The 25,763-nt window shown below is 31.8% G+C and overlaps 1 protein-coding gene across 1 annotated transcript in view; it reads left to right on the forward strand.

Annotated features, from left to right (window-relative positions):
• Window positions 1-25,763, forward strand: part of LOC129951732 (uncharacterized) — a 230,557-nt gene that overhangs the window by 155,934 nt on the left and 48,860 nt on the right. Inside the window, exons 10-13 of the mRNA XM_056064037.1 lie at window positions 12,773-12,873; window positions 12,993-13,108; window positions 20,220-20,337; window positions 21,072-21,163. Coding sequence (XP_055920012.1) covers window positions 12,773-12,873; window positions 12,993-13,108; window positions 20,220-20,337; window positions 21,072-21,163 — 427 coding nt within the window. The remainder of the gene's footprint in view (window positions 1-12,772; window positions 12,874-12,992; window positions 13,109-20,219; window positions 20,338-21,071; window positions 21,164-25,763) is intronic.

Here is a 25,763-nt window from a genome sequence, read left to right on the forward strand (position 1 = left end):
TTATTTTTGTTCATAAATCGTTAGGGTAAAGTAATATTTTTTTTGGAAAAAATCATTGTTTTCATATCTGAAGAGACATACGAACTTATTTTCGTATGTGGGTTAGTATGATTTGAAAAATTACCGAGTATGAAATTTTTAAACTATCGATTGGTTTAGAACCTTTAACATTTTTTTAAAGTAGGAAAACTTGTACCTATTTACATTTTTTTTTTAACTTAAGGTGAATCTTTTTAAAGCTTATACTTAGTTTATCGGAATACAAGAAGGTAACCTATTTTTGAAAGACTAGAAGGTTCAAAACTTAATTGCATTATTTTTTGCGTTGCTTGAAAATATAAAGAAATTGTTAAAAAATGATCGGGGACACGTTAGAAAACTTATATTAAAACACAGAAAGCTCACTGCACTGAATTTTCGATTAAGACAGCAACCTGAAAGATTTTGATTGAATTCATACAAAATCCAACTATAACAAGAACTATAGCCAAGAAACCAGCAATCACTTGTGTGTTTAGTGAATGAGTTGAGATTGAACTAGATGTTGAGATTTTTGTTGTAAGAAAAATACTTTATTTTATTTCTTTTTTAGTACTTAATGCCTTGCAAAGCCAGATAAAGAAAATCTGACATTAATAATATATCCACCTCAAGCTTGTTCATTTCATATGGCCTAGTTTCAAAATCTTAGCCCCGAAAATGTTTGTCAACTTCTTACTTTTAGACCATGACTTACTTACTTACTTAAAGTGGCGCTACAGTTCGGGACCGACCTGGGACTCAATCAAGTTGAGTCTCCAGCGAGCTCGGTACCTAGGTTAAGGTCTTCACCCAGTTCCTATTCTGCGCCGTTCCTCGGGATTGGATTTGAAGACTTTCCGTGCTGGAGCTCTACATGACCCAGCCATCTAAGTCGTTGGACTTTAATTCTGTTTACTAGGTCATTGTAAGATGTTCTCATCCTTCTTTGACAGGGTACAGGCCTCAACGCTATGAATGAGAACCGGGATGATAAGTGTCTTATAGATGGTGCTTTTAGATGCTCGAGATAGGACTTTACTACTCAATTGCCTTCTAAGTCCAAAGAAGCAGCGATTTGCAAGAGTAATTCTTTGCTTGATTTCAGCGCTGGTGTCGTTGTCTGTGTTAATAGCGGTGCCTAGGTAGACAAAGTCATTAACTACCTCAAAGTTTTAGCTCCCTTATTGACCACTAAACCCATCTTTTTCGCTTCCGTCGCAATACTCAAAAATTCTGCACTGACATCACACTTTAATATTCAACTTATGTCAATATCATCTGCGTATCCGAGTAATGGGTTGGACCTTTGAAAGATTGTGCCTCTAGTGTTGACGGTTGACTTTTGCACAATTCTTTCCAGAACGATGTTGAAAAAGTCGCATGACAGTGCATCGCCTTGTCTAAAACTTTTTTTGACATCATCAATTGCATCGGTGAGATCTTTTCCGGCCTTGATAGAGCAGCGTGCATTCTCCATCGTCATTCTGAACAAAACAGATAAGTTTGACAGTCATGCCAAAACTAGACATTGCTCTGCAGAGCCCTTCCCTATAGATGCTGTCATACGCGGCTTTAAAATCGATAAAGAGATGGTGGGTATCGATTTGAAGCTCTTATGTTTTTCCAAGTCTGCCGTAATGTGAATTTTTGGGCAAGGATGGACTTTCCTGGTCTTAAGCTACACTTATAAGGATCTATCAGGTTGTCGACGAACTGCTTTAGACGTTCACATAATAAATAATACAAATGAGTTGGTGCATGCTCCCAACCAAGTCATCACCTGCTGCTTTGAATAATTCGGCAGCGATGTCGTCAGCTCCAGCAGCTTTGTTTGACTTCAGTTTAGATATAGCTATCTTCACTTCGTCGAGGTCGGGTAACGGAATTGTTGATCTGCGTCGCCTAGATTAGGTGGTTCTATCTCAGTTACAGCGGAACTTGGTTCGTAATCGCCATTATATAATTTGGAGAAGTGGTCTTTCCATATTCGAAACATAGACTGCGGTTCTACTACGATAACTCCTGAGTACTTACAGGTTTCGGTTCGTGGTTGGTACCCTTAGGAGTTTTTTTTTACCTTTTGGTAAAATTTAAGAACCTCATTTTTCTTGTCACATCCCTCTATCTTCTTCATCAAGCACTTCTCATGTCCTCTTTTTTTCCGTCTAAGAAGCCGGTGTTCCTCTCTTCTCTTCTCTTCTCTTCGTAGAGCTCACGAGCAGCTCTGATACTTCTGTGCAGCGGTGTTTTGTATGCCTGTTGCTTAGCTGCGTGAGCTTGTCGGCATTCGTCGCAAACCTAGGGGTTTCGCTGTAGTGGCCGTGTGAAACCTAGTTTTTCAAAGGTGACATCTCTGATGGCTGCAAGGCAATGTTGCCATTGGTTTTCAATGCTTAATTCAGGCGGAATAGGACTTCTTAGGAGGTTTTTGGAGACTCTATCGGAAAAGAACATTGCAGTCTCTTGCGATTGTAGTCGTCTAACTTCGAATCTTCTTACAGTACTTTCTTGTTTTGGCTTGGATCGCATGGTTTTGCACAGTGATTTTTGGAAAACTTTATAATGGTATGTCTCCTTAAAACATCAATAGTTTGATAAATAATCAATGTTGGAACTATACTGAGCCACAAAGTTAAAGCTGAAGATGAGTTTCAAAAATGAAATGATGTACAAACTTTTTTGAAAGGCAACATGGGTTCGTATAAAGGAATTCCAAATGGTCTCATATATTTTAAAATCTGAAACCAACATAAAACATTTGTATACAAAATCCCTTATCTTTTAATATCTAATATCTTAATACTTTAGAAAAATATTTAAAATTAAAAAAAAACGGATTATTTAAGAAAACACATTTCATGACAAGAATAACTCTTGGAGGCTTTGTCAATTACTTCCAAGAGGCAGTAACCGTGGCCCATTCAGGGATTGAACTATTTTTTTTTTTTGCTGCGGGTACTTAATTCTTCATTTTAAAAGCTCCTGAAAGGTCATTTCACATTTTCAGTAGTTTGTTATAAGATCTAAAAAGCGAGTGATCGTAAAGTTATTAAAATTTGTTTGTATATAACTAAGCTCTATGGCTCGGATAGTATAATCCCCACGACTCTCTATGATAGTAAAAAAGGACATGTAAATTGGTCACCTCATTCGTGTGACTTGAGACCTTTGGACTCTTTTTATGGGGTTACATCAAATCTCTGATCTATTTTTATGAGGTTATAGAAAAGAAGCAAACATTCAAAGCATTTGTTGAAGCAATAAGATCGAGTATGCTCTAAGAAGTTGTGCAAAATTTGATCGCCCGAATGATGTACATAAAGCTCAATCGCTAAGACCAATGCGCAAGATACAAGAATTTGTAAATACTATAATATGCAATGAAATTTGTTATCTAAAAAAAGAGAACAAACGCCAGAAAACATTGTTTTGGAAGATGCTCCAATTGTTCGGAAACCAAATCTTATTTTAATATTTTGTATTCCTAAAAGATTGGAAAGATTACTACTGCTGCGTCTTTGTAAAATAAAGTTAAAATTACTGCTTCCAATTATTTTTGTTTTAATTTTATAATAAGTGTGCTCCAAAAAATGCATTTTTAATGTTTTCAACTTCAAATTTATTTTGAAATTTAACTGTCGTTAATTTTATGTATGCATTCAATTTTGTACTATCTCCGTAGAGATTTTAAAATCCTTTAATTAAATGCAATTTTTAGTTTTAAAATGCGCAATACCTTCCCTACCCGTACACCCTGTAAAAGTCTTCATTGAACTTATCCTCCCAAAATATTGCAATTGAATGAGCTCTTTTTTTTTGTTTTTTTTTTTTGGCAAGGTTTGTTGTCGTTGTCCTTTTTTTCCGTCGTATAAGGCTGTTGTTGGTTGAAACACTGCACCACCAACCATCATCTATAGAAAAAAAAAGGGAGGATTGGGGGTTGTGGTTAAAATATTTTGTGTATAGCCTTTGCTGGGATATGGGTTGTGTTTTTGGTAATTGAAAGCCAAAGGATGTGAATTGTAGACTCCCCTGTGTGAACGAGGCACGACAGAGGTGTATTTTGGCACCGCAGGTTTATCCTTTACTCGCAAATAATTTAATTGCCTCTAGCTCGTCCGCCATATCCTATATACATACGTATATTTTGTACACTATATGAGTACAATATAATGTATCTATCTATCTAAGCCTTATATCTAAACACTTTGAGCTTACATTTGATAGCACAGAGTAGCTAAGGCTGTGCCTTTGCATATTTACCTATTTTCTTTCCGGTGGGATTTTTGGTTCGTGGGGAATGTGGAACCATTAATGGTGGGAATTTTCATCAGCGTTTTACTTATAACAGCTTATACAGGGATTCTTTTCGGATAGACGACATAGACTCAGGCACTGTTTGGTGTTGAATGGATGGTTCGAAATCGGGCTCGGGCTTAGCTGATGGCTGACGGTAAAGGCAGAATACAGAATGATGCGGTACGGCACGGCGAGGTACGGTGTAAAGGAAAAGGAGTATATGTATATGGGGGGCCTTTTTCTTTTGTGGCATGATTCAGTGAATTCATATCCCTAAAAGCATATCGGTTTAGAAGCTTAATGTTCCTGCCTCCATTCATATTCCTGTCAGTTGATTATGTATATCTAGGTATTTGCGTTTAAATTTTGATCCAGGTATATAAAGGGTGGTAAGGCAAAGGCAAAGCCGAAGAAGAAGAAGACAAGGCACAAGACTATACCTTCCCTTTCGCTATACTATAAAAGGCGTCGGATTAACGATGCCTAAGAGAACGTGTAAATATTGAAACATCGGATGGTGTTGACGTTGTATATCAATTATAATAAGTGTGTTGCGTTGTAAATGGCACGCTATGTGTCTAGTCTTACAACATGTGAAATATTTAAGATTAGTTTAGGGTTACCATAGTTTTTTCAACGTAGATATTGTATAAAAGAGAGGGAATTCAAGACCCTAAAGCTTTTTAACAGAAGAGCTCTTTTATTTCCCACGTATCAACAAGGTAAATATACTCTCCCCACACTCGAATAGGAACTTCAAACTTAAGAGGCTTTAGGTAATTGATAGCTTTGTTATCAAGAAATCGTGGGATACATAACAACGATAAGAAATCCTTAATTACAAGGCCTTAACAGATAAAGCAAAAAGTTCGAATTTCCTCATTAACAGCTCATACATGGCAACCCTGAATTTATGGAGTGTGATTGATTAAAATGTTTCCAGGCTGTTTGATCAAGAAGTCTTAGGGTGTGGGTTTTTGCTTTTTCAAATGTTGATATTTGAAATCAAAATCGACTTCTGTTACTACCTTTCAAAAATCTCTGCCTATGCTTCCTACCTTCATATAGCGTTCTATCATAATAGTCCTTTGCCAAAATTCCGGTCGTAAGTTAGACTAATGGATGTCATATGTCTAAGACGTGTTTTTTGCTTAAAGTTGATGGATCATAAATTCATAATATATACTTGTATTTAATGTAACCAGGCATGTTTGTATGTGTCGATTGTGTATGCAAAGTACATGAGATGTAAATATCAAAAATGCCCAACGTGTTAAGAGATTTTCTATTTAGGGTTAAAATAAATGCGGTGAAAATTGATAGAATGGGGTGAACCTAGATCCTTATATTTAGATTTGCCACGGCCCTCCTTGAGGTAAATAAGGTACAAAACAAATAATTTGATAACAAACAACCCCACATTTACCTCAATAAAATTATTATGATTTCTGAAACTTCACTCTAATTTAATTAGTTTTTGAAATGTGATGAGAAAATTATTAGCACGTTTTATTTAATATAATATGTGATATGTGGATGGAATGATACATTATGTACGTAGGTGTAATTAATTAATTATATCTTTTGATAATAATAATTAATTCAAAGAGAAATGGAAATGATTTCTTTTATTCTCTAAATTTGAACAGTTCTATTTTCTAGAACAAATTTTCACTTATATTTGTATTTGCTAAAGCGAAAAAAAAGGAAAAAACCTTTTGTACAATTTTGGGTGTTTAGGTTTTTAATTACTCAAAGTGCTAAATTTGTTTCCGGCTTTTAGTTCTTTAGCAAGTATTTTTTCACACAAGGCTTGGGACATATTTGTTTGATAGGGGCAGTTTGTTTAAATAAAAATTAAAATAGTTAGGAATTCCTCTTGAAACAAAAAATAAAAAGGCGTTTGAAAGGATGACATTCCGTGTGAATTTTTTATATAAAATACAAAATCATTTTAAGACCATCTGCATGAATACTATTCGAGTAATATTTGAAGCTTCGAAATTTAATTTTAATTTAATGATTACTCTTATAGGCACAGGAGTTGGGAATCGCTCCACTATTGATTTTGATACTTTCGAAATAAGATCTGTAAGTAAGGGGTGATTCTTTAAAAGCTATAAGAAGGTTTTAGAAAAAAATGCATACAATTCAGAAAAATATATATAATTTAATGTTTGAAGATTATATCGTGCAAGAGTTGACCTTGACTGCGCCTCAAGTGATCCATCCGCTGAGTCCAACTTTGTCTTACTCTTTCCAACATTTTAGGCGGTATTTTACCAAGAAATGTTGTCTTCCAATGCTTCAATTGAAAAGAGCTTGTCTATAAAGACATGAACCTTAACATAGCCCAACAAAAAATAGTCTAAAGGCGTTAAATCGCACGATCTGGGCAGCCAATAGGCCGGTTCCGAACGTAAAATAAAATGTTCACCGAACTCGTCATGTTGAAACCACATGTCATGCAAGTCAAGCTTTTGTATTTTGGGCAAAAAAAGTTGGATATCATCTCACGGTAGCGCTGACCATTCACAGTTACGTTACGATTCGCATCATCTTTGAAAAATTACGGTGCAATAAAGACACCAGTCCATAAACGGCATCATACTGTGACTTTTTCAGGATGCATTGGTAGGTCTTGCAATGGTCTTGGCTGATATTCACTCCAAAATCGACAATTCTGCCTATCAACGTACCCATTGAGCTAAAAATGAGCTTCGCCGCTGAACACAGTTTGAACTTAATGAACTTTCTTAACTGAGCACGCATTTTGATAATAAAATTCAATAATTTGAAAGCATTGTTCGTTTGTAAGACGAATCATGGTTAAATTATATACGAAACTGAAGATTTTTAAGAGTAAAACAAAACACGACGCACGGTCAGCTGTTTAAACCAGTGTTGCCAAAAAGATAATAGCTAACAAATCACCGTTTGTAAGGTTTTCCAGTAAGAGGTTTCATTTTTAATAGAAGTGTTTTTTAATAGAGTCCGTTGCGTTTATTTTATTACAAAATGTACAATGTACAATTAACAATGAAAAACTATATTAGAAAAATAGCTGCCACGGCTAGGGTTGGACCACCATATCGCTTTCACAAAATGCACATTGCGGCTCTGTGTCCTGGATAACTTCACTAATTCGATCGTCTTTAATCGATAGTAGAGCATTGTCAGGCATCTAATATTTTATATGGCTCAAAGAAAAGCTCACAAGATCTCAGTGTTTTATTTTTATTACCTTATTGAGAAATGACACAGTCAGGTAACTTTGAGACTTGAAAAATTTTAGACCTTAGAATTTTTAAAATTGTATCTACTTTTTTAACAAATTTAATTTGTGTGTTTAATTTAAGAGGCTTTTCTGTTTTAAGAATTTTGTTTTGTTTAATAATTTCCATTTTGCATATTTAAATTTTAAATTAAAATATTTTGCGAAGTAACCAACATTTTACGAAAGAAAAACCAACAACATTGGAATGAACCTCAAAAACTTTGAAAATTAAAAACCCCCAGGAGAATTTTTACGAAAGGATTATACTTTGCAAGTTCATAGTTAAACACAAGTTAAGGACAAAATATACAAAACTTTCGGGTGTAGGGATTCTATTTCTTGGAATCCTACAACAATTCTGCATAAATAAAAGTATGTTTGGCGAGAAATTGTATTTTTATTTCCCTTACAACCTACGATTTTTGAAAATTATAAAAAATGAACAAAATATCATTGTTAAGGTTAAAAAATTGTCGTTTTTTTATTGCAACATTGAAATTTTTTTACCAATCAAAAAGATCGTTGGCCATTGTTTAATAAATATATTCAAAAATACTCAGTTTAAAGTTGTAGACAATTGTTCAATTCCTTGTTGTATTATAATGTCATCAATTTAAAAAAATGTTATTTTGAGAAAAATGCAATAAAAGTAACCTATATCTTCTTTATTCTTGAAAATGCCTACTAAGATGCAATTGCTTGTACGCGGACTACTTGTCTCTGTTTTGAGCACACCACGTGACGTATCTCCGCCTGATTGATTTGGCACTTATCTCTTCGAACTGTATATTCTTTCGCAATAGGGCCGACAACGAAGCACCATTAAATAGTTCGAAAGTGCTTTAGAACTTCTAAGAACGCTATCATTCAACAAATATTCACGATACGACCCTGCAACTTTCGAAATATATTGTAAAAGCCGAAACTATCAAATGATCAAAACGAAAATAGATTTGAAGAAGTGTCACACTGAAACAACCAATTAATTTAATTCAACTTTTCATTATATCATAGGTGGTTCAAGGGATTCAAGGGTCCAGAGAATTTCAAAGAATTGTTTGCTATGTTATTTCCAAAAGTTTATTGTGTCTGAACAAACTCCATCTAGGTTAATTGAAATGTTTTAAAACTATGATATTACTATGGCTATAAAATAAAAAAGTTATCAACAAATTTGTGTGCTGTATTTTAGAATTTTAAAATGTGTCTCCAAAAAAAGTTTGTTTTCAAAAATTTAAATGTCATTTTATTTCTCTAAGAAACCATAATTTTTCAAAATTTTTATTTGAAAATCGTTGGAGCCGTTTTATTTACTTTAAATAAATTTTGTATATATAAATAACGACCCATTTTCGAATTTCGAAAAAAAAATAAGTCAATCGACCTGTTTGGGCTGTAATGGCGATCACAGACAGACTGACGGAATCGGGCGACCCATTTGATTTGACTTCTCTTTTCTTATTAGAAATAAAAACTTTTGAAAAATGCTTAGAAATTTGATCAAGAATGGTTTTCTAAAAAATATAACGGAAACTAAAACAGGTATTCAAATGGAAGTTATTAAATCATATAAAAAATATTTTCTTTTAACTTTTTGTTTATTTTTTTTTTTAATTCAATCGATTACTTTTTTTGGAAACCACGAAAACCTACAAAAACTACAAAAAAAACTGATTTGAAATGGTTTTTGATTTAAGTATTTTGAAAACATACAAAGCTATTGTATTTAACTTTTAGAAAAATGGACAGACGGGCACGAATGCAATGCAATGATATGGGGTCGCATCCAAATCTCTTTTTGTTTTAAATTTTCAAGGAATTTCTATTTTAATACAATTATTAAGTTCCCATAGGAAGTTATTGCAAGGGGTCCGATTTGTCAAATAGAAAATTTTGACATTTCTAGGCGTTTCAAGGTCCCTAGAGGCGAAATAAAAGATTTTTAGAAAGATGTCTGTGCGTGAGTGTGTACGTCCGTACGTTCGTGACGTTTATTTCGTTGTCCATAGCTCAAGAACCAGAAGAGATATCGACTTCAAATAAATTTTGTTATACAGATAATAAGGCAAAAAGATGCAGAAAGGGCTCTCAAGAAAATTGCGTGGGTGGTTTTTTTATCATTGCAGTTTAAAAAAAAGGTGAACATTTTGGTTAACCCTAAATATCTTACGAACCAAAAACGCTAGAGACTTGAATTAAATTTTATACAATATATTGTAACGTGATATCAAAGAAGTATATTTTTTGAAAAAAAAATCCATTTTACATTTTTTTTAAATCAAAAAAACTGAAAAAAAAATTTGTCACCTCTAAAATTTTACGACTAAAATATGATTTCATCTCCAAAACAATTTTGTGCAACGAAGAATAATGTTTTTGACATCTGATAAAATTTTGGGAAAAATCGAATTGACTTTTTTTACAAAAAATAAAAACCAAAAAAAAAATTTGATTTTCGGCTCAAATATCTTTTTAAAACTTTCAGATTAATTTAATTTATCTTTTTCTTTCAAAAAATATTGTTGTCAACATTCAGTAAAATTTTGAAAAATATCGAATTGACAGTTTTTTTACAAAATATTAAAAACAAAAAAAAATTAACAAAAGTTGGTAAAAATGATTTTTGACTCAAATATCGTTTCAAAAACTTGAGATTATGGCTTCAATCTTACTTTTCCTTATAAAAAATATTGTTTTCAATATTAGGTAAAATTTTGAGAAAAATCAAATTGACAGTTTTTTTACAAAAAATAAAAACCTAAACAAAAAAATTAATAAAAGTTGATAAAAATTAAATTTCGTTTACATATCTTTTCATGGTTTCAAACTTATTTTTCCTTATAAAAAATATTGTTTTCAATATAAGTAAAATTTTGAGAAAAATCAAATTGACAGTTTTCTTACAAAAAATAAAAACCTAAACAAACAAATTAATAAAAATTGATAAAAATTAAATTTCGTCTCAAATATCTTTTCAAAACCTTGAGATTATGGTTTCAAACTTACTTTTCCTTATACAAAATATTGTTTTCAATATGAGGTACAATTTTGAGAAAAATCAAATTGACAGTTTTTGTACAAAAAATTGAAAACCTAAACAAAAATTTAACAAAACTTGGTAAAAATTTACTTTCGACTCAAATAACTTTACAAAAATTTAAAATATTGGCTTCAAACTTATTTTATTTCACAAAAAATATTGTTTTCGATATTCAGTAATTTTTATTTAAAAATCCAACAGTCGGTTTTTTTCATAAAAAATGAAATCTACAAAAAATAGTACGCAAATTTGGTAAAAATTGATACGACTACCTATAAACAAGCTTTTAAGCAAGACAAATCGACAAACGGGATGGAAAGTTATCAGTGTGGGTTGCATCCCAACCTCTTTTTTTAGTTTAGTAATTCCTTGCTATAACATTTCGATAAAAACAAAAATTTTGAGAAATTAAATATAACAGAACTGGAAATAACTTAAAAATGCTTGATGTTAAAAATTAACGAGATAACTTTTTTTAAACCCGCCAAGATTACATCCCTTCCAGAAATGGAGTTATAACCACACAAATTATATTGCGTCACTGTTACAGTCTTGCAACAAAAAAGTCATTTAAAATTTCCAAGGTCATCAAAAACAGTTTTTTACATTTCATAGAATAATTTGTTTTACATCTAAGTTAGCTTAAGTGAAATAAAACAAAAAATCAAATTTCAATTTTGTAAAAAAAAAATGGACGCCAAAATAATATGAATACAATTATTGACCAAGTTGCATAAAATACATGTAAACTGTTATTTTGATAGCATTTAAAACTACATTGAAGAAAAGTTTTCTTGAAAATCTTCTCAATTCTTAAAATTTGAAAAAAGTGAAAAAGTGAGGGTTCAAAATTATGTAAGAATCAATTATGTAATTTTTGTCTTATAGACTAAAGTGGAACATATAAAACATATAATATTAAAAACAAAAGTGATTTTAATATTATATTAATTTAAACAATAATTAGTTTTACTCTAGGAAAATTTGTCTAAACAACAGAGTTGCGTCAGGCATCTTTTCCATTTGTCCATCTTCGTTACGTTGAGTATGCTCAAAATATATTAATTAAAAGCAAGAAATAATAAATTGTGTACCTAATAAAGTTTTATGTATTTATTGTGTGTAAACGGAGAAAACATAAGCAAATACAAAAATGCGTATACGCCTCAGTGTTCCATTTCATACAGGTCGTTTCTTTTGTATAAATTGAAGGAAGGAAAATATGGCATATTTTATTTGATATGTGCAAATTGTTCTATTTTAATTCATAATTTTAAACTATTGTCTTGAAAGCAAATATAGTTTTAAAGTTTTTTTACTAATGATATTTTTGGAATACAAATTAAAAAAAAATCAATAGTAATTAAATTTCAAAGTCTTGACAAATTGATTTTCTGTCTCTTGTCACAAATAATGGATATCGGTCTTATAATTCCAAGAAATCCATGTCAACATTATTAAAGCTTTTGTTTTATTTCTGATTATAATCTTCATTTCCTCAATGGAACCACTCAAATTAATATTGAACAAACTTGTCAATAAGTGAAACATCTGTTGCTCATCATACTTTTGCTATTATTGTTTAAATATTTTGTCAATTTTTCATTCGTATTCGTTCAGACATATCTTAACCATAAATTTAACTCACATTTTGACATTTTGTCACCTCAATTCTTTAACCAGAAAAGTCCTCTTAAAATCAATTTCATGTCACCAATTTCCAGCAAACAAATAAATCAATTTTAACATTTCCACAGGCTTACTCGTACATTTCCATAAGCTTTATAAAATATTCAAAACTCACCATCCCCAAAAGTATTATTATGAACTCTCAACTCGAGAGCACAATTAATATTTCACAATGCAATCGTTTTGACTTCCCCGCGAGAGTATAACTTAAACAAAATGTGAACAAGGAAAAACCTCCGCCATCTGTTATTGCCTGCTGGCATAAAGCCCCCTTGTATCCACATTCCTCTACATAGACTGACAAGCGATAACGTCATATGTTTTTTATTATATGCATATGCTTTTAGTTCTTCACATAAATATATCCTACAACACCAACAAAAAAATAGAGATAAAATTAAAGTTAAAAAAAAACTATTTTGTTTTTGCATTTTTGATTATAAAAGGTTGAAGCCTTCCCCGAAGCAATCCGATATTGGGAACGTGTATCCGATGGTAAACTGCTTGATCCTGGTGAAAAGTATCGAATCGAAACATATCCTGATGGGTAAGAGCTAACTATTTTATTCATGTGATAAAGGCCAACTTGCCAATATATTGAAATCAACATTTCAATATTTTGTTCTGTTTTTTTTAATGTTGTTTCTTATTTTTTTAAAAAAAAAGGTATAAAACAACTATGCGTTTAACAATTAACAATCTGAACTTTATGGACTTCGGGCAGTATTTTTGTGTGGCCAAAAATGAACTTAACACAACTATGGCATCGTTCGAAATAATAAGTGAGTATTAAAAATATTTTTAAATTTTTTTTTTCATTTTCCTCCAACATAATGAAGAATATATGAATTTTTATAAAAAAGAATATTTTTAATGTTTCCTGTTGCATCAAATTAAATTTTTAAAAAATTCGTGATTTTAAACTTTAATTATTAGTTTCATATTTTCGTATATAGCGTAGGTGTATTTTATTCTTATTGTGAAATATTCAACTTTTCATTAAAATTGAAAACTTTTTAATTACATGTATTGTTAGTTACTCGATGAAAATAGGTTACGGAGAAATTATATGGATTTTTTGAAAATTGAAAAAAAAGATGCTGGTGTTATAAAAAGTTTTGTCGTATCTTTCGACTTTTTTTTAGCTTAGACAAATTGAATAAAAGTATAGAATACAATTTAAATTGTGGTTGTAAATATTAAGAGGAGGTATTTAAAAGGACTTTTGCAGACGAACTTGATGTTGTTTATGAATTTTATGATTTTTTTTTTAAATTAATGTAAATTTCCATCAAGAAAATAAGTCAATTTATTTTTAATTCAAGTAGCTGTCAAAACACAGATTTTCCCTTTTGTGAGACATTTCAATTTTCAGCTGTCAGTTTTATGAATGTATAAACATGCAAGCGGTGATGGATGGTAGCAGGAGTAGCCACACAATCCATCCCTGCTTTAAAGTGCAATAAATATTAATGTTCGATTAAATATAACATTTCTTTTTTATGGTAATATTTATAAAATTTCCATTGAGAATTATTGAAATTGGTTCGATTAGTTGAGGTCTTATGGTTTCTAAATTAAAGACTCAATGTTTTAAGAACTACCTTGGCTTGTACGAGTGTTAAAGTACTTCCATTGAATTCGAGTAAATTTTTGTTTTATAGATAATAACATAAAACTTGCTGAAATGAATTGTTGTCTGCCTGAAATTTTATTTTACACTTTCTAACATTAGAAGTACCCGTCACGAAACAAAAAATAGTACCCGTAACATGATGGTTAGTGCGTTGGACTGTCATGCCGGAGGTCTTGGGTTCGATCCCTGCCTATGCCATCTAAAGTTTCTTTCACGGGTACTGCTTCTTGCTTGACAAATTATCTAAGAGTAATTCTTGTCATGAAAAGTTCTTCCTCAAATTAGCCGTTCAGATTCAGCTTAACACTGTAGATCAACTCCATCCCTGACTACTGAACTCGCACACAGGAATGGTTGAGAGTTGTTAATCACTAGGCTCTAGTTCTCAAGGGACTGTTGGGCAACATTTATTTATTTTTATCCATCACCTGATGCTTTCCAACCCCCAAAATCGTTGAAATGTTGAAAACGGATTTTTCACTTGTGCTATTAAATATTGCTTCTAATCAAGATCTATCATTCTAACTAACTCAAAAATTATTAAATTTTATACAAAATACGAGCTGACCCGACAAACTTTATTTTGTCATATAAGTAATTTCTAGAGAATATTTTGCTAGAAATAAATAACTTAGTAATTTAATTCCTAATCGCGTGCCGTTGTACAATTGTGATGCGTTCAAATTACGAAGCAAAATTACTAGAGATCCAACCTTCAGTTAAAAAAATTATGCGGAAGCATGCCTGGTAAATTCAATAAGTTCAAAAACAGTCGGATAATTTTCAGCACCTATATCATCACAAACTGTATCAATAGATTTGTATGACACCAAGTCATCTGGTAACAAATGGTATATCTTGAGATTTAATTCGTTGACATCCACATTTTTTGCTGCTTAAATTGCTCTTTCTAAATCGCTGCCGTATTGTATTGTATTTCACGATTCAATTCAGTGTCTTTTAAATCAGTGAATGTTGAATTCATACTGAAATGACTGATTGGTAAGTTGACAATGATAATGCAAGGAACCTCAATAGCAATCAATGATTTATTTTACATGGCGTCACTGAATATTATCGTAAGATCGCTGATCGATCAGAAAACTGAACGAAAATGTTGTCACCTCCTAAATTTTACGATAAAAAATGATTTTATTTTCAAACAAACTGTGCAACGAAGAAAAATTTTTGAGAAACATCGAATCTAAAGTTATTTTCAAAAATAAAAAACTAAATTAATAAAAGTTGTGAAAAATGATTTGCGTCTCAAACATCTTTTAAAAACTTTTTGAAGGCTTTAAATTTATTTTATTTTATAAAAAACATTGTTTAAAAAAAAAATCATCAATAGTTTTTTTTTTACAAAAAATAAGAACCTTAACAAACCATTACTAAAACTTGGTGAACATTTGCTTTTTTCAAAACTTTGAGATATTGGCTTTAAACTAATTTTATCTTTTGAGAAATATTGTTGTCAACATTCAGTAAAATTTTGAGAAAAAAAATCGAATTGCCTTTAAACTATTATGATCTTACAAAACATAATATTTTCGACATTCAATATTTTTTTATAAAAATCCAAAAGTCGGTTTTTTTTTATAAAAAAAATAAAATCTACGAAAAATAGAATGCAAAATTGTAAAAAATGATGTTCGGTTTTCAAAAACTCGTGAAAAAGAGAAGACACTGACTTCAAATTAATTTTATTTATCCAATTTGTAATTGTTTATATATGAAATAAAAACTTTTGAGAAATTGGTTAAAAATGGTTTTCGACTAAAAATCTCGTGAACTAAAATAGATTTTGGAATCAAACTATTTCATCATATGCAAAGTATTGTTATTAATTTTGTATATTTCTTAAAATAATTCAATTGACAACTTTTTTAACAAAACAAGGAAACCTACAAACATTCGACAGATAGGATGGGAAGCTATCAGTGTATTCATAAATAGTTTTTATGTTTTCATTTTTTTGTTAAATAAAAATATCCTAAATTTTAAAAAAGATATTAAATTTTGTCAAAAACGGTATTTTTCGTTGCATATACCTTTCTGGAGATAAAACCATTTTTTGTTCTTAAAATATTAGAGGTGACAATTTTTTTTTGGCAGTTTTTTTTTATTTATAAAAAAATTATTTTTCTTTTCAAAAATATAATTATGTAGTATAACGTCAAAATATAAAATATGACATTTTATTCAAGTCACTTGCATTATTGGTTGGTGAGATATTTTAGGTTAACATATGGTAAAGAAAACCAACCACTCAATTTTTGTTGAGTCCTTTTTGCATCATTCTGTATTATTATCTTTATTTCAAGTCGAAATCTCTCACTGGTTCGTGCGATATGGACGACAAAAAAAGCTTCACGCACCTATATCTCTCTAAAAATATCTTATTAAGATTCTAGGGACCTTGAAACTTCGAGAAATGTTTTTATTTGAAAACCTTTACAGGTTTTTTTAATTGATTTTTCATACATACATTTTTTTTAATTTGAGTTTAAAAATATTTTTAATAAGCGTTTACTTTAAACGATACGATTTAAATTTGAATTTCATAAAAAAAAATTATGATCCATTTTCGAGATATCGAAATAAAAAACAAAATTGCATTTTTGATCATAAAATATTATTAAGATAGTATACAGATTGTGCAGGCAGAACCTGATTTAGAGGTCCAGAGGCCTCGGGGCAATAAAGAAGTGGATGCCCCCGCCCCAAATATTCCAGTTTTTCAATAAATAATTTATTGTGAAACCAAATACATTCCTTTAGTATTGAACAAACACATATAAACGTAAACGGAAAAAAGAATTATCTAAAATTTAATTTTAAGGTTAACGAACGGAACGTTTTGAGCTTTTTAGGCCGAAAAATCGTTGATGATTTTTTGAAAACCAGTTCTCGCAGTAAATCGCTTTCAATGCTCACTAGAGAAAGTTTCGATATAGACCGTTTTGTCCCATAGTTATTCGAAGCCTATTTTTATTTTTGAAAATGAGCGCACTTCAGTGCAATTTGTTAAAATCAAAACTAAATACATTCTCAATTCAATTTCGAGGTTTGGGAATGTAGCTATGAAATTTAGATTTTCGAGAATTTGGTTGTAAAAAAGTTCCGGCGATTGATCTGTTCCATAGTCCTTTTCCTTTTTGTATGAGTCAATCAAAGACACAAATTGAACCAACTCATTACCAAAACTAGGCTCTAAATCATCCGGATACACTTTCACCAATGCCTCTGTTGCAGCGTGCAAATTTTCAGCATACATCATCTCGATGTGACTCAGGAATCCAAATCTCTAACGTACAGCTTCATAGGCATGCAATCTTTCAGTAAGAGAAATAGATAGCTGGTCAATCACTGGTATGAAGGCGGATAATTTGTATTTTGCCTTGTGTGACAGATTTGCGTCTTGTGCTTTCCCATAATCGAGCGGATTCAACTTCACATTTCTTGTTCTGGTGCACGTGCTTGATTGTACGAGTACATATTCATCAGTATGGGATATTTTTTTGGCTGATTCCTTGTATTTATCAAAATCATTTCGTTTGGATTCCACGAATGATTTCAATGATTCTAGTGCACGCATTGCCGATTCAAGACGAACATTTTCGGGTCTTGCAACATCTTGTTTGTAGCGTTGAATCGCTCCAAGATATCGTTCCAAAATGTTGCAAAAAAAGCGGTTTCGAGACCAATCATCTTCTGTAGAAGGTGCGTTGCTTCATTCCTCACAATGCCTTTTTGCACTTTATTGGATGATATGCTGTTAGAGCTTCTTCGATTTCCAAATAGCCTTTGAGTATGGCTTTCATAGCTTTAGCTCGACAACATTAACGAGTGTTGAGCTTTTCAAGATTAAAAATTGGCCGCTTTTCTTCTCCGATAATTTCTCAATCAGAATTTGGTGCCGCTCAGTACTGGCTGTGAAAAACGTGTACAAATTCTGCTCAGAATCAAAGAATTGAAAGGCCGATGCACAAATTACCAATTAGTCAATAATTATTGATTTTTCCAAGAATTAAAGAACACCGATTCTTCATATATAGCAATTAATTTATATGATTTATAAAAACAAAATTGGCGGGACACGGAATCGAATACTCAACCTCCGAGGTTGCGGACAAGTACCACCCCACTCAGCGATTGGAGTACTCCTCAAGATGGTTAGTGAATTGGAAGTGCTTCTTATCAGGGCCATTCGAGATTTTGATATTTCACTGATTGCCTGATTGGAGTGAACAAATATAGATCAATGATTTTTGTTATTTAAAATTAATATAATTAAATAATCATGTATGTATGTACACTTTGTACTGTAGGTTGTAGGTAAAGGTAAAAGAACAAAAAATATATATATCAAAGGAAAACAAATATTGAAATTGGTTTTTAGGTCTTGAGAAAACTGAATAACAGAACAACATATCTATAAGTGGTATTCATAGAATATGTTTTTTGTCCAAAAAAAAAGTCAAATTAAAAAAAATGGAGACAAATTAAAAAAATCTATCGATTCGTTTTTGAGAAAATTCGTTTTTTTGGTTTTTGGCCAAAACGCCAAACTTAAATCTGCTCAAAAGCTTAATTAAAGTTTAAAGTTTGAACTCAGTCGACCCAATGGTTTGGACTTTAGGGTCGAAGATAAACAGACAGACAGAATCGCTGATAAATTGATATTACCTCCAACATTACTGTATGCATAATTGAATAACGTTTATTACATCAAGTAAAATTTTTAGTAAAATTAAAGTGACAGTTTTTTTTTAAAAAAGAAAAATATAAAAAAACACTACTAAAAGTTAATACAAATAGGTTTTCTACTCGAACGTCTGGGCAACAATTAATAATATCTTAATTCTTATAGAAAATATTATTTTTAACATTCATAAGAATTATAAGAACAAGGAAATATATTACATCAATTTTTCTTATCTCACACAACATATTTTAACGCTATAGAAAAATCAGAGTAGCTCGAATGGGAAGTTATCAGTGTAGGCAGCATTTGTGACATTTGATTGTTTAATATTTGTATTTGGTATGAAAACTATAAATAGATAGTTTTTCTTTTTTTATTTAAAAATATCGACTCTTCAAATAAGTTGAAAAAAAGTATTTAAGTTGATAGCCTCACTTGCTGTTGGTAACTCAAGATCAAATAAAACAAGTTAATTATACTATTTGATGTGGAGGAAACACAAGTATAATATTATCTATAATATTAATTGATTTATTTCTTAATCGGCATAAAAAAACGGTTTTTTTAAAGTATAATTTTTTTTTAAGAATATAAGACGACTTTTACCCTTGTTTATTTTCATGGTCAACAGAAAGTCTAAGAAATAAAAGATGGGATGACTTAATCATAAGAAAATATTTACAGAATTTGATAAGAAAATCCAATATTAAATTTCAAAATTCTCTCCCAAAAACTATAAAAAGCGTCTTATGTTATAAAATATACAAATATAAGTATCAACAAAATTCAAATAACAGTAGAAAAAGATCAACATTCAAATATACAAATGTTTTTATGTGGTTCTAATTAAAAAATATATATATAAAAACATGCAATTTACGAATATATGGGTATCTTCAATGAGCTTATGAGCAATATGAAGTAAACGGAAAAGGTCCTTGGAATTAGTTATCAGCACATTAAGCTTAGCAGTTCCTATGGAAATTATGTTAATTATACTACTCTGAGAAAAAGCTAATGTTTGGTAAATAAATTTGTTTAAGAACATGGAACTCGAGATGAAATTACTTGAAAATCACTAAAATTATGTAAATGTATTTCAAAGTTCCCATAAGGACAGATTTTTAGAGAACTAAATAAATTTTGAAAAATTTCCAAACTCCCAACTACTCAGTAAAACTAAAATATAACATAACCTAATGCATACAAATACATAGATAGGCAGCAATAAGTGTTATTTTGGACTACCGTATAGCATCGAAATATCATACAAGGCTCACCATTAAAAGGCCTTATTGTATAAGAACTTGAAGGTGATTTATTATTACCGAACAAACATAAAAGTTAACTTCATAACAGCAATTTAAAATAAATTATTTTAAAGAAAACATTAAGACAGATAATTTTAAGTTTTTATTATAACCTTATTAAGGAATTTATACTCTTAATCATATTACTCTTCATTTTTAAAAATAAATATTATTATGATATTAATTATTTTGCAAAGATTTCTTAATATAAATAAAACTGATTTATGGTATATTAACAGAAAAAAATCCAGCTCTCGAAACACCAATGATACGTAATGAACTGAAGGTCTTCGGTAGTAAGCCGCCAGAAAGTTCTTGTCCGCCACCACCAGTTTGCAATGAATGTCCTGATCCTAGGTAAGATAAATTTTTATACAATATACTTGTAATATTGTTAATTTTGTGTTTGCATTTATATATTGGTATTAAAGGAACAATAAATTAAATGGGTTGCCAATTAACTGTATTCTTTTTTAGTCATGTAATATAGTTAAAACTTCTTACATCTTGTGAGTCTTTTTAAATTAAATATTTATAAGTGCCATATGTTATGTGTATATTTTGCAAAGTTTTAAATAAAAGTTTGGTTGTATTGATTTTCCAAAGTCATTAAGCTTTTAGAAATTTCATAGTACAAAGTTTAAAACAACACCTAAATATCAGTTTTTAAAAAGTATCCATGCACCGATAAAACTTAAAAAAACGTATTTTCTACAAGCATGGCAACCCTTTAAGAAAGAAGTCAGTTTTTAAACGAAAATGCACTATGTAATTATGGTTTTTTGAGCAAAAACAAAATTCTGAATAATAATATTTCTCTTCGATTCGATTCAAGTCGAGTCCAAACGGATCCAAAGCAATCATTGTATATCTACGAGTATGTCCAACGACAAGGACAAGGATAACGACGACTGCTATACGCCCATGAGTTGAATCTTAATGGCTCCCGCAGAATATCCGCTTAACATTACAACCCCTGTTATTTTATTTCATTTTATTTTCCCTTTTTTACAGAGTAATATTTTGATTGCGAAAAGTATTTTAATAAAAGTATTTTTTTTTCTTTTTGTTTTAAATATTTACTGCAATAGTGAATATCAGTGCAAGGATGATATCAGTTCCAATTTCGATATTCAACCAACGGCCAATTACAGTTATCCTGGATTACCAAAACGAGAAACAAGTGAGTCAAGAAAAAGTCTTTCTTAAATTGAAATTGATTGTTTTATTTTTATTTTTATAATACTATGCATACATAAGAGAATTAAGTGATGTTATTGCCACTTGATGCAAATTAAAGCAATTTACTAAATTAAACATTTATCAATGGTTTATGTACTCGTATGTAAGCAGGTATCATAATGTTTACAGATAGTTTTGAATATTTAATATGACAAGAGAATTTTAAATTTTAATTATATAGAAGTTTTTAATGAATTTCTAGTAACACACATTTCTTTGTTGTATATTTTTGTTTGTATTTATTTATATGTGTTTATATTGCTTTTGTTTTTTTATTTGCACCTGATTTAAAAAAAAAAAAAAAAATTACGTATCATAGACATTGGTAAGGACATTATGGAGCCCTATTTAATGATTAAAATAAAAACTACTTAAATATTTATGGGAACTCATTGCTAGAACTTAAATAATTTATACAAATTAAGTGCCAATTTTATCATTTAAAATACAATTGTGGTAAATCGATTGCCTTTGAATTTTGATGAATCTGTTTCTTTTGTGGTTGCAAAATATATTTAAATTATAATTCTCATAAATATTAGGATAGGGTCCACGGAAAACATCGGGGGTAGCTTTGGCTGTGTGGCACGTAGTGCCGTCCTGTTGAAATTAAATGTTGCCAATATCCTCATCTTTAGTTTTTGTGAACAAAAATTTGTTCAACATGGCCCGATAACGATCGCTATTGACTGTAAAGGTCACTCCTTCCTCATAGACAAAAAATGGACTTCATTTTAAAATATGATTTTTTGCAAAATCGGCATCTTCTCTAAATCGATCGCAGCGTATACACAACCATAATCGTTCAGCGAAAAGATACAACTATGTAATTATCTGTCAAATCAGACATGAGCTAAGTGTTATCATAAAATCCAAAACGCACTCAACATGATGGGCTGATCACTGCGGACTTAATATCAATCCTCAAAAAACAGACCTCATCCCTTTTTTGGATACTTCCAGGTATCCATTTCATCCAGAGATGAATATGAAGACAAAAAACTCCTGGATGACAAATGCATCCATTTTTAGAAAGATGGATCCAAGACAAATGAGGGATTTAGTAGTGGTGTGTACTCAGCTTAAGTAAAGTAAAGGCTTAATCTAAGCATCTCATTCCGCCTCCCTAATCATTGTAGCGTCTTCCAAGCGGAAATTTTTGCGATCATAGAGGTTCTCTCCTAGCTAAGAGAAAACGTGATATCAACTCATGATATCCGCATCTTCTTTGACAGTCAGGCTGCTATTAAATCCCTTGACGGTGTCTCAACCAAATCTCTAACGGCCCTCGATAGTCTCTTATGGAGTTGGCGGCGCAGCAATTTAACATTCACCTCTGTTAAGTGCCTGGCCACAGAGATATCGCAGGAAATTGTAAAGCCGATGAACTCGCTAAAAATGGAACCGTCATACCTATTTCACCTGAAAGGTAACGAAACAATAGCTCTCTAGTGGTTGCGATGTCAATTGGCGGCCAAGATCATGTGATTGAACACTGTTGGACTTCTTTCTTTGGGGTAATTTGAAAGAAAAGATGTACGTAGATAAGCCAGCAACAATTCAAAAACTGATGAGATGACATAATTCGGCACATTTACGACATAGAACCTCAATTATGCCTTAACGTCATCGAAAATGTAGAGGTGTGCCGCAGTGGTCATGTGTTCATTTTGCCGATATTTTGTTTTAATATATAATATTACCATAATTAAAAGATATTGCAACTTGTGTTTTAATCAAAATCAACATCAGCCCTTAAAATTTAACAGCTCTTTGGGCTCTGTAGCGAAACTTTTATACTTCAGTGCAAAATAAATATCTGTATAGAAAACATTAACTATTACTTTGAATAATAAAATGCCAACGAAGCAGTGAGTATTCGTCATTCAACGAGCTCAATCTTCTCATTTGGTGACAACGTAAACCGTAAAACGCTGCCGAATCTGACTTAATAAAATTTAATTTCAATAAATTGAGGAACTATGGCTGTGCCTCCTGATATACTGATAAAGCGCTCCATTGTTGGCCCACCTGTTTTTAGTGTCACACGACCTGCATTGTGGTTTGCACAACTTGACGTCCCACTTAGATGCACGAGCAGCAACTGAGGTTCAAGACATTATTCTGCAGCCACCTTTTAAAAAACCATACACAAAATTAAAGGAAGTGCTCATCAATAGATTGACATCATTGCAGCAAGCAAGGCTCTATAAGCTGCTCGACAAAGAGATTTTGGGTGATCAGAAACCATCGAAATTTTTTAGCCACCTTAAAATTCTCCTGGATAACGTCCCTGACAATATTCTTCAAACTAAGTGGTTTAGTAGTCTCCCACCAGCAATACAAACTATTTTAGCGACACATCAGCAAGACAAATTATCTACACTCACCGACCACATAATGGAGATTACACCTACAAATAACATGGCAGCTATTGGCAGCTCTCATGATGTTTGTGCAACACCACTGCTGGAGTTATTAAAAATCGGAGAAGTAATATGTGAGTTGGTAAGTTTAATTAAAAATTCATTCCATGAACGTCATCGAGTGCCAAGCCGTTCACGATCCAGTTCAAGATTCCGTTCTTCGAAAACAACAGCTTACGGTCTTTGCTGGTACCATGCCACATGGGAACAGCTTTCAAAGAATTGCTGCAATCCATGTTCATTTAAGGGAAACGGTAGCGACTGCCCTCAATTCGTATCAGATAGCGCTATCAAAGTCCGCTTCCTTATAGAAACTGTCGTTGATCTTTGCGTCTATCTAAGAAAATTAACATCAAGTCGTCACACTGAAACTGGCTGCTCTCTTATCGCAGCAAATGGATCAGAAATCCAGACATTTGGGTGCATTCTGCTCTCTAAAACGGCGATAATTACTACGTTTGGCCTTTTCCCGTATATGACTTTTTGGCTTCGAAATGCGGCACAAACATTTCAAAGGTGTATCGATGAGGTTACAAGGAAACTCGACGACATATTAGTGGCTTCCAAAGATGATGACGAACATCAAAATCACCTCAGAATACTCTTCGATAGGCTATCACAACTTGCGTTGTGGTAAACACCGCAAAATGTTTCTTTGATCAGCCCGAATAGGCTATTTTTATGAATGCCTCCCAGATTGCCGCAGGTGCAGTGCTCTAACAACTACTAAACGAAGTTCGGGAGCCTCTTGCATTTTTCAGTCAGAAAATGCAACCATCTCCAAGAAAACGAAGCCCATACGATAGGGAACTACATGCAGTGTATGCAGCAGTCCAAAAATTCAAACATCGTCTTAAAGACGCCACGTAACAATCTATACAGATCATAAACTGCTTCTACACGCTTTCTTGAAAGACCCAGACAAAGCCACACCTTGGCAGTTTCGACGCTAAGATTTATTTGGACAATATTCGACATCAGACACGCATCCGGCAAAGACAATGTTGTCGCTCATGCTTTGTCACTTGTTGAATCCATCTCCGCCGCAGTATCCGCCAACCAAATTTTCCGGGTGGACGTACGCGTAGATTTGAACACATCCCACATCGACATCATCGGACCGTTTACACCATCGAGAGAATACCGCTACTGCCTTACAATCATCGACCGCTTCTCACGTTTTCCTGAAGCTTTTCCATTGGAGGACACCGGAGCTGAATGTGTGGCTCGAAAATTATTTGCAGGTTGGATAGACGGTTTGGCGTGCCACTTCGTATAACCACCAACAAAGAAGTTCAATTTGAGAGTCAACTGTTCAACTCTCTAAGTAAAATACTCGGCAACAAGCTAACCACACAACTTCATTTCACCCGCAGTCTAATGGCATTGTCGAACGCCTTCACCGGCAGCGGAAGGCGGCGGCGATTTGATGCCACGAAATTTCTTCCTGGATAGATACTCTGCCAATAGCATTGTTTGGCAGTTTAAAGGGATAATCTTAAATTATTGAAGAGATATTTTAGTGGAAAAGCAATTTTTAACAAGTTATAGTAATGGTTATTTTTAGGTCTTTATTTTTTATTAAAAAAAACTGTCAATTCGATTTTTCCTAAAATTTCACTAGATTTCAAAAACGTAATTCTTCGTTGCTTACAATTATTTTGGAAATACAATGGTGTTTGGTTCGTAAAATATTCGAGGTGATAATTATTTTTTTTTTTCATTTGTATTAATTTTTTGTTTCGTATCACTTTACAATATATAATATAAAATCTAATTCAACTTGCAAGCGTTATTGGTTGGTGAGATATTTAGGGTTAACCAAAATTTTCACCTTTTTTTTAAATTGCTATGGTTAAATAATCACCCACTCAATTTTCTTGAAAGTCCTTTCTGTATCTTTCTGCATTATTATCTGTATAACAAAATTAATTCGAATTCGACATCTTTACTGATTCTTGAGCTATGGACAACGAAACTTCCCAAACGTAAGAACTAAGGAACGTACAAACGTACGTGCACACGCACGCACAGAGATCTCTCTAAAAATCTTTCATTTAGACTTTAGGGACCTTGAAACGTCGAGAAATGTCAAAGTTTTCAATTCGACAAATC

Source organism: Eupeodes corollae, chromosome 3, assembly GCF_945859685.1.
Source record: "Eupeodes corollae chromosome 3, idEupCoro1.1, whole genome shotgun sequence".
Taxonomy (NCBI): Eukaryota; Metazoa; Arthropoda; class Insecta; order Diptera; family Syrphidae; genus Eupeodes; species Eupeodes corollae.